The 10,736-nt window shown below is 45.4% G+C and overlaps 1 protein-coding gene across 1 annotated transcript; it reads left to right on the forward strand.

The window, feature by feature from the left end:
- Positions 1-240: 240 nt before the first annotated feature.
- Positions 241-6,110, forward strand: BOD1 (biorientation of chromosomes in cell division 1). Its single transcript, XM_075441375.1, has 4 exons — positions 241-606; positions 1,863-1,987; positions 3,813-4,016; positions 5,236-6,110. The coding sequence occupies exons 1-3, from the start codon at positions 256-258 to the stop codon at positions 4,012-4,014; spliced, it is 678 nt and encodes a 225-aa protein (XP_075297490.1). The 5' UTR covers positions 241-255; the 3' UTR covers positions 4,015-4,016; positions 5,236-6,110.
- The last annotated feature ends 4,626 nt before the right edge of the window (positions 6,111-10,736 follow it).

Below are 10,736 nucleotides of genomic sequence, written 5' to 3' on the forward strand. Positions count from 1 at the left end.
GCACTGCGTGCTCAGCGCCCTGCGACCGGCCTGGCCGGTGAGAGCGGCTCCGGCGCTGCCGACCTGCCCGCCGCGGCCGCGCCACACAGGCCGCGGGGCGAACTACAATTCCCAGGATGCATCGCAAGTCAAGGCGCCCGCCCCTCCGCTGCCTTGTGGGGGCGACTCCGCGGTGCACCCTGGGACTTGTAGTTCTGCGAGCGGGCGGCGGCCCACGGCCTATAGCAACCCCCGCGGCGGAAGACTCGCCTCCCCATGATGCAGCGCGCCGGGGTGTCGCAGAACGCCGCGCGCCGCCGGCGACGGCCGTGGTGCCGAAGGCCGCAGGCGAGCGGAGCGCAGCTGCTGGCGGGCCCCGGACGCAGGCCGTGGGCCATGTCCGAGAGCGGCGGCGCCGGCGGGGCCGCCCCGGGCGGGGGAGGCGGCGGAGCGGGCGGCGGAGGGGGCGCGGGCGGCGCGGCCTCCGGATCGGGGCCCGGCGCCGCCGACCCGGCCTCGTTGCCGCCCGGCGACGCCCAGCTGATCGCCATCATCGTGGAGCAGCTGAAGAGCCGCGGCCTGTTCGACGGCTTCCGCCGGGACTGCCTGGCCGACGTGGACACCAAGGTAGCGCCGCCAAGCCGTCCCCTCCCCGGGCCGGAGCCGGGGGCTCCGTCCCTGGCACCCGGCTGCCGCTGGTCGAAAGGACACCCGCGGCCCTTGGCCTCCGCTCTGCCCGCGGCCCTGCTTGCTCGGTCGGGGGGCTTCACGCACCCGCCGCGACCGGCGTCTGTCGGGCGGGCTGCTCGGGAGGCGGCCCGGAGGTGAAACAGGCCAGGGCGCAGGCTCCAACCTTCATTTTCTAGCCCAGGCCTGTTAGGAAAACGATGTCCCGTAAGAACACCGCTCCTCCTGAGCATGGTTCCTACATTTCCAAAACAAACATTTAACCTTTTGTTCTTGAGCAGATACTCTCAGACGATTGTTTGGAACCAATTTCTTCCTCAGTCACAACATGGACTCCTCAGCATTTGTGGGCAGTGTTGAAGTTGGGTTCGCAGTTGCCCTGTCAAAATTAAACATTGGTGTTTTGCTTCCCTAAGTGTTATGCTTTCAGCAAGAGCCCAGTTCTGGTAGCTGCAATTGTCACTGCAGGCCACCCCAGCAGCTATAGCAACCGTTCCTGAAGCTGTCAGGTCATCGGCACAGAGCAGCTGCAGGTCAGAGCAGCTTTGTCGGGATCGGTATACCCTAGCCTTCGACCTCACTGCCCAGGACAGGCACCGCACCTCGGTTACCAACCCTTTCATTCATCGTCCCAATATGCATATCAAATTCTGAAATTTAAATGTTGCCACCCTCTTGTCCTTTCCTTGTACGGAAAGGATCTGGATGGTCTTCTGTATTATTTTGGGTTTGTTAGTTCAGTTCCTGTTCACTGTAGTTCAGTTTCCACTGATAAAACTCGCATAACTCTTATCTTCTATGTTAGTGTCACAAAAGCAAAGAATTAAGTTCTTTGTTAGTGACAGTATTACTGAACCATTTTTTTTATGAATTCTGTGACGGAGGGTTTCCAGACAATAAGAACTCTGCTTAAACAACTCCTGGCTGCACAGGCAGTCTGCATTTCACTAAGTAATATTACGAGCAGAAAACAATTTTAAAACCAATCTATCCAGCTATTTAAGTTATTATAGTAGCACACTAACCCACTGTTCTTTGGTAGAACAAGCTTACCTTTGTTCAGGGAGTGAAAGGATGGAGAACATAAACAGCAGCAGCAGTGTACAGGACAAAAGACGTACTATGAAAAACTCAGGCAGGGGATTGTTTTGAGATCTTTTAGCTGTTTAACCGGATTTTTTAATTATTTTTTTTAGCCAGCCTATCAAAATTTGCGGCAGAAAGTAGACAACTTTGTATCGACCCACCTGGACAAACAGGAATGGAATCCAGCAATGAACAAAAACCAGTTACGAAATGGGCTAAGGCAGAGTGTGATTCAGTAAGCAAATAACATTCTGTAAAATAATCATAATGCTGTTTGATAGGTGATGAGATAAAATAGTTATATATTACTTAATTCTCCAAATTCTTATTTAAGTTTTTGAGAACACTTTTGCTTTCTATTATAATAGTGGATGCAATCTTAAGTCTTGTTAAAATGCTTTCATTATTGCTTTACCTGAAATCTCTATTTTCATGAGTTTAGCAGCATGGTGAAGTACTCATTTTCACTGTCTAGCCAAGTTATCACTGCAGATAACCAGCACTGTAGCTGCTAACCAGACTGTACCTCATGTGCTGAGCTGAATGACCTTGATCTTTATTTTCAGAGAAGAGCCTACATCACTTAAAGAAAAAATCCTGAAGATCCAAAGCTTGTTTAAGTAGACTCTGACCCCTAGCAGGGAGTAATCAAACTGGGCTAGCCTGATTTCATGCAGCAGAGGGTAGCTTTTGTAAAGCTATTTAAGATACATTTCCAGCATGACAGGAAAGCCAGCTTAAACTATGCTGCTTAGAGATTTAGGTTTAGTATCTCTTGCTGCTAACTCATTGCAGTCTGAAGTGTGAGCCTTAGCTTGTTTGACTAAATGAATAAAAACTTCCCAGTAAAGGTTGTGGGGAGAGGGGCAGTGGAGAACTTCATAATGGCATTTATGCTTATAAGGAAAGCTGTTAGAATATCTCACACACAGAATAGACTGTATTTCAGAGCACTTAATAGAAATAGTAAGTCATTAGTGTGTAACATTAGTTTGTTTAATCTGTAATTAGAGGAGGGGATGTTAACTGGAAGTACAGAATTTCCTGCCTTTGCTTGCAGACCTTGAGACATGTTTGTCCCTGAATGCTGTTTCTCATTTCATATTACCCTACCACTAGGATGAAGCAGACAATTGAAAAACGTTGTATCAGACAGCCTGTAATGAGACGAATGTAAAGTACTTCGTTTAAGTAGGCTATTAGTATAAAGACCAGACACGCAGTATTACGGAGTTGAAGAGTCCCTGTCACTCCTGTAGCTGCAAGACTGAGCGCTGAGGGTGCCAAGACGTGTATGTCCTTTGCTGCATGCACGTATACATGTGCTGTTACCTGGAGGTGACATGATGTGCCATGACCCTGCACCCACTCGCTCACCAGCATTGATGGCCTTGTTAGTCTTGTGGCTCCTTCTCCAAGGGCCGGGCAAGGTCTCCATTTTCCGTCCCCTGCTCCCTTGCAGACATGACTTAAGCCTGCCAGACAGCCTGTGCCCCACAATCCAAGAGTCTGACGCAGCCCCTGAAGTAATAAGTCACTTCAATTACTAGTGTTCAGTTCCAGAAACTTTTCTGTGTGCTACATGTGCTTGTTTTTATAATTAATACCCATCTGTCTAGACTAGCAGTTATAAGGAGTGACAGTAATGTTATTAGGGGGGAGGCCTCTCCTCCCTCAAGTCAGCCAAAAAAAAGACTGTGCTTTTACCTGCCCGCCTCCTCAGAATAGCTTGTTGCCCTTATTTGTGCCAAAATATGTTTGTTTGCTTTCGTGTTGACCTCATTTCCACATGAGCCCTATTAAAGTAGCTCTTGTCCAACATGCCCTTTAAGTACCTGGGAGACCAGGTGCCAGTTGTTAATTCTGTAGGGAGAAGTGAGATGGGGGTGGGGGGAAATAGGTGATTGAAACAACTCCCTGTTAAGGATCCGCCGAGTGGACTGCAGTTCTCACCATGTTCATGCTAATTGCAGTTGACAGGAGAGCTCTGGAGAATTACTGGAAGAGACTGGGGAGAAGTTTTTCAGAGGAGCTGAATGACCTCTTTGTCTTTGTTCAAGGTCAGGAATGCTGGAAGCTGGAGTGGACAGAATTATTTCTCAGGTGGTGGATCCAAAACTAAACCACATCTTCAGGCCTCAGATAGAGAGGGCAATTCATGAATTTTTGGCTGCACAAAAGAAAGAGGAAAGTGTGCCAGCTCCTCCTCCTCCAGAGCCTGAGAATAAGGATCCTCCTGCTCCATCTCAGGATGCCTCCTAAAGGTCTTGTATCTCTGCACTTACTGCTTACATTTTTCATGTATCTCATCTCTGTATCTTGTATAATGCAAGACAGAGAAGACATTGTATTCTTCCTGGCTTGACAGGGAAGACACTTTGATCATCAGCATGTTGTCAATGTCAGACAGTCATCTGAGCTGCTTCCACTTTAGTGTCTGCTAAAAATATATTAGGCCTGAAGACATAGGTATGATGTAAAACAGCTATCAAGGAAGACTGTGGACTCTGCCAGTGCTGGTTTTGGATCGGGCCAAAGGCCTTTTATTCCTGTGAAAGCACATCCAGCAGTGGTTGACATGGAACTGGCTGTCTAGCTTTCAGAACAACATCAAATGGGTTAAAAATATATATCCTTTACTGAAATACAGCTGAAAGTAGAGTGGTGACAAGTTATTGTGCTTTAGCGTTGAAAGTTTTAGATAGCTCTTCTTTACAACACATACTGGAGTGTTGAATTGTTAGTGGCTGAAATGTTCACTGCTGGAGTAAGGGTAATGTCTCTGGGAGTGAATAGCTGTTCATTCCAAATGACTGGTTTAAACAGAGCAACCTGTAGCTTTCCAGCTAAAAGGACTGAGGGTGCCTTTGTTGCAAATAAGTTCGTTCTGGCTTTTGTGATTAAAATAACTCAAGGGGGGGGGGGGGGGGGGGCTATAATTGCCACTCTGTCTTAAAACAAATGACTATGCACCTCTCTGCGAAGGCCCTGTTGCTTAGCGTTGATTTGAATTTCGAGGCCTGTGTGCACATTACTGAGGGACCACTATCTCGATGGAAAATTTCAATCATCTCCAGCTTTGCTGGGGAGCTTAAAACCATGCTGCATTAAAGGAAGTTAATTGTGAATTACTCTATCTGCTAGGGCTTTGTGAAAGCAAAAATTTTCCTCATAATCTACAGCTGATTTATTAAGAAGGAATAAGTAACCTACAATAGCTGTTCGTATGCTTGGAATTATTAGATCAATTAGCATGAAGTTAAAGTGCCTGTGGTGTCATCCTGAGTTATTTAGTTATCTGTGACTTGCAGCCTTAATGCCTTGATAGATCTTTGCATTTGTCCAGTTAAGGTAGCTTAAAGTCCGTCATCACCTGCAGCTAAGTGCAGCTGTTAATTAATACCTTCTAATGTATTCTCTGTTTAAATGCATTTACTGGTGAAGGTACTATCCTCCAAACTCTCTTCTTTTTTTGTCTTTCAGTGAGTTCCTGATACTAAGCAGCTGCAGAATACGTGTCCTGTTAGATTGGCAATGGAATACTTGTTCCATTTGGTGCAGGATTGCTGTCTGCCAAAGATGATTTACCTTTGTCAGACCCGTGGGAAGGCATTGAAATCGGTGAAATTCAGATGCACCTGGAGTTCTGCCTGTGGAGGGACAGCCAAAATGTGAAGATACTTTTGCTATCAACAGCAATACCGAGAGCAGCATGTATTCTTGTTTGTCATGCCTTCGGGCAAGGGGGTGGGAAGAAAAAGGGAGCTGGCTCTTGTCTGGAGGGAGCAGGGAAGTGGTTTGAGATGATACTAGCCTTGGGAGCAGGAGGAAAAGAAAGGTGTTTTGGGGGGTGGCGTTGTCTCTTGGAGACCAAGTAAGAGTGGTCAGGTTTTCTCTGATGTAAGCCAGATAAGAGGAAGCGTCATACACCTCTGCTGTGTAACACAGCAGTGAGAGTAGGTGCCAAGTCAGGTGTAACTCATTGCACTGCCTGCTTTACGAAAGACATTTCCTGTTTAAAACTGGAAACAACACTTCAGGATCAATTATCTAGGTAATTTCTGTTGTACTGCAGGAAAATGTTTACAGTTAGCTATGACTATAGCTGATTTAATTCTTATTTCCCAGGTAACTGGGGGAAGCAAAGGGCAACCAGAGTAGGTGATCAGTTTGAAACTTGTCTCTTTCAGCTTGACTTTTCTTTCCCGTGAAATTTCTCAGGTGTCCAGTGGAAACTGTCCTATGCTTTCAGTTTGAATATGTGCAGTGTCCTCTGGATGACAGTCAAGTAGAGAATGTGATCAAATATTCTGCCAGCAGATGTCCATACCTTTTGCAATAAAAGACTTCAAAAAGCATCTCTTGACTCCTAGCTTTTTCAGATTTCTTATGGAAAAACTACTTTAAAGAAATCCAGTAGTCCTGATTGCTGGAACTCTAATGGAAGTGTGACCTCACACAGTTCATAGATTAATCCAGGTCTGACAACATGGGGTTATTAGTAGAAGTTACCATGAAATAAGATGGATATTAGTACACCTCTCCATACAAGGCATCTCTCAAAAAATCTAAAGTATCAAAGAACTGAACTGACCTTACCTGGTATCATTTGAGGTATAAATTCTGAGTAAATTCAGTTCGGTGTTAGTGATGGTGAAGGCCTGTTCAACTTTGTGAAAACAGTGCACTGCTGGCAATAGGGTAGAGCTATTCCATTGTTTTTCCTTTCAGACAGCATTCTTTTAAGCTAATAACTGCCCATGTTAATAACTGCCTATGTCATTGAATAACACATTATAATCTTTGAATCCTTGCTATTCATGGGCTGCATACCTCAACTACAACCTTCCCCCCAGGCCTTGTATGTGAACAGATGCAGTTCTAGCTATACTCTGCTCACTTTTCGAAACAGGTAATTTGCAGGGAGGATTGATGCTGTGGTTTAATCTTGCAGCAATTTTATTTCGCTTAGTACCTCCTCTCAACACAGTTATATGCCGAAATGGAGATGACAACATCTGGTATTTTAAATCCTTCACAAGAGAGCTCTGTGAACTTCACCACTGCAGTAAGTTTGCACTCTGCACAGTTCTGTATAGTCCTGCTGACACATGATTCTTCTGTCAATATTTTTATCCCATTTAAGAGTGTTCTTCTCAGAATGGAAATTTAAATACCTGTACTTTTTAGTGATAACTATATTGGCCACAACCTTCCTGATATGGTTTGAAAAATGTACTTTGGGATGATCTGGTTGTGTGGCTTGACTCTCACCGTTACGCAATCTGTGTTCCTCCTAGAAGACAGGACAAGGGGTACAGGAGGAAAGGGTTCTCTCCTGCATGTTGATTTGGTGGTTAAAGACAGCTCTCCAAATCAGTAATAGGTATTTTCCCTTAGAGCCTTAAGGGTAGCTCTTGGCAGGAAAAGATCCATCTTTTAGCTCCTGGTAGGGTGTCTTGACCACTTTTTTGAAACTGAGCCAGTTATGCAGGGAAAAAAAAGTCAAGAGTCCAGAAAGAGCAAGTGAAAAGGATTCTAACTGTTCTTAGACAAAGTCTGGATTACAGTAGCAGTAGGGAGCAGGGACATCAGTTCAATTTGAAAAAGTACAAAGCAGAGCTGGGTTTATTGCAACAAAGAGGGAATCAACCTGTGTTTCCTACCTCTGACAAGTGCTTTAGCAGCTGAGTGAAGGAGAACAGATTCGGTCATCGTAGTTTTTAAGAGGTTTTTTCCATTCTTCTCTCTTTGAATGTGGTGCTGCGTTAAACTGAATTCTAACTAGCATACACTAACATACTGCTCTGCCCTGTGGAAGTGCCGGAGTCCAGAGCCTGCAGGAGCCAGCCTGGCTCGGTAGGCAGGTTCTAGGTTAAGAACTGGGAGGTACAAGTTCTATGCAGAGTCCTGCGAGCCCATACCCCTGCCTGCGACTAGTTGTTTTACCTGTTTGCTTGCCTGTAAAGTGAAGATCACTTTACTCTCCTACGTAAGTCCTGGAGGGGGGAGGGAGTTAGGTGCTGTAGTTAGGCCCAATACAATGAAAACAGAAGGAAAGGAATGCACACATCTATACGTAGAGACTGGTATGTTGTGATATACTGTACAAGTCTTAAGGGTTGGACATTATAGCTGAAGTCTCATGGAATCATCTTGAAATCCACAACTTTCTGGCCAAACAGGAGTTTTAATTATGCCACTTAGTGTCAGATTCCAGAATTGGAAGCAGACAAATTGAACTATGAACCAATGAACCCAGTTTCATGAGCCCCGTGAAGGATGAAAAAAACCCCATCCAAACCCTCAAACCTATCTGGAAAGATTGCACTGCCATGCGTCAGTCAATCATCCTGGCACTTTTCCATCACAGCATACAAGGCAGTGCCTGAAATTCTAGCTGTTGCTTACAGTAAAGCAAAAAAACCCACCCTGATCATGGGGCGGGGGGGGAGAAGAAGGGAGAGCAGGGTGCATTGATGATGGCCACCCAAAAAGCCATGAGCAGATGTGAGCTTGCTCCCCTCCAGCACTGCCTCAGCTGCTGTACTTTCCTGGGCTGCCTTTGGGGTTGATGGATCACTCTGGTCACTTAAGCCAGAGCACAAGGAACTGGGGTGTATTAATGAACTTTCTCCAGCTGACCCTTTGGGCAAAAGCAGGCCTGAGAAGTTAGTCTGGACACCAGCTTTATGGCCCAGATTTTTGTAGGTTTCCTGCAAAGCTGGGTGTCCCAGAGGGTTTATAACCTACGTATCCAAGTCCCAGCAAAACAGAAAATGCTGCTGTCCTGCACTCCGGATAGCCCCAAACTTCACTGGATACATAATTCTTACACAGACATTGAACTCTAATGCTCTTTAGTCAAAGACAAGTAGAACTGGGTTCTCTTGAGCAAACTAACTAAATTCTACAGTCTTACTACAGAAAATAGAGAAGAAGGGGAGGCTCTCTTAGTTGTTCTACTTCTCATATTATGCAAACATCTCAGTTCAAGTGTTACTTGCAGCACTGCAGAACTTTTCTTACTTTTCCACTACCTATTTTCCCTTCTTCACATCAAAACTTGACTGCAGCCTTACAACAGTTCTGATGGTTTTTTCGACAGTCCCAAATGCTGTCATGTTAGAAAAACTGAGAGCAGAAGTCCATTGTCTTTCCCTCATTATTTCTGAAAAATTTATATGTAATGCATACCGCCAAACACACAAGGCAATCTAGATGGAATCACGATGATGTTATTTTTATGAATATACATGCTTTGGTCCAAGAGAAACTTAATTATAAGTACTGAATGGGAGTTAAATGATTAATAACATGTTAAAACACATTCTTGAAGTAAAACTGATTCTTGCTATAAATAATTAATAGACATTTTAGGGTGGCTGTTTTTTTTTTCCAACTTCTCATACAAGTGAGAAAACTCATGCATAAAATAAATGGATGCTCCCCGAGACACTTGCTGTGGAACTGTTCTGTGACAACTACTCCAGAGCTGCTTCTTTCAATTTAACCTGAAAAAGATTACCAACAGTGCAAAATAGTCACTGCAGCTCCTGACCATCTTAACAAGACCACAGTTCCACCTTAGCCTGGATTTTGGACACGTGCATTCTTCAAGCCCTTTTGCAACTCCAGAGCAGGTTCTTGAGCAGCTCATTTGGTTCAGGCTCAATATTACAGCATTGATCTAACATCATCAGTTCAAGAGACATCTCACCATCAGGTAGTGATGCTGCTATGTGCCAAAGAAGGAGTAACTCACTGAGCAAAGACTCAAGCCCAACCAGTTCTCTGCCCTCATCAGCAGTTTTACTAGTATCTAGTCCACTGACAAGTCAGACACTGAACCAAGTAGACTTCACCAGAAGCAGCAGAATCAAAATTGCCATTTTAGATTTAGTCCCTGCCTAAAACCGTCCAATATTTTCCAGTGACAGTTCTTCCATTTGTAACCACATCCCCTCCTAGAGTTGGCACGATGTCTCCGCCTGGTAGAGCTGAGCCCAGCCCAAGTCTCCAGATCAATCCCCGAGTGACTGCAAGCAGATTTTTTAGCTCAGACCCCTGTAACTAAACACCTAAATCCAGGCAGATCTGGTGAAGGGAGGACAGCCAAATGGGAAAGAGTAATATGGTAGAAGTTCTCTCATCTTTGGTTCCTTCACTCATTAGTACCCAGGCCTTATTCATCCTTCAAGTACTCCCACGTCGTGGTAACGCAGTTCCCAGTTTAAAACTTGTTACTGAAATCACAGCCAGCCCAGTTTTGAATCTTGATATCAGATGAGCAAGACACCCAGATTCGCAGCCTACAGGTGAGGCAACAAAACCCCTTTCCGCCAAAGTGGAATAATGATGACTGTCTGGAGGCAAGTCCAAACCAGAATTCTGAATCCTTGGCACAGAGAAGGATCAAACCTGGGCCTCTGTAAGGGTCACTCACCGCCCCAAACACCAAGCTAGTCACTGCCAAAGCACTCGGAATCCACGCTGGAATACACACAGGGGTCTCAAACCCAAACCACATCCAGCTCCACTTCCTCTCCTGTTTTTAGGACAAGCATGATTGGTTTTAACAACGCACAGCCAATATGCCTGGAAGAGAGCATTTTCAAGATATTATTTTTATCTTGGCCAGAAGAAGGGGTGCTGGGAGCGTTAGAAATCATACCTGGAATATTTAGTGGAGCATTTTGCTGTCTTTTCACCATATCAGTAGAAAGAGCAAGAGCATCACCCACTGTCACAACGCTGCTCGTATGCCACCTGCTGCAAGCAGAGCACTGCACCTGGGACCGTGGGCATCACCGGGTACCAGCCAGGTTTTCCAACAGCACCTTCTTTTTCAGTACAGGGTGTAGCTGCAATTGCTGCTGAGCAGGATCCTGTTTTCCAGCTTTTTGCTGAACTGGACACCAGTTTCTCCAGTTCAAACCCTCAAGGAACTGGAGTAGTTTAACCCTTTCACGGATATTTTTCTG

This window comes from Opisthocomus hoazin, chromosome 22 (assembly GCF_030867145.1).
Source record: "Opisthocomus hoazin isolate bOpiHoa1 chromosome 22, bOpiHoa1.hap1, whole genome shotgun sequence".
Taxonomy (NCBI): domain Eukaryota; kingdom Metazoa; phylum Chordata; class Aves; order Opisthocomiformes; family Opisthocomidae; genus Opisthocomus; species Opisthocomus hoazin.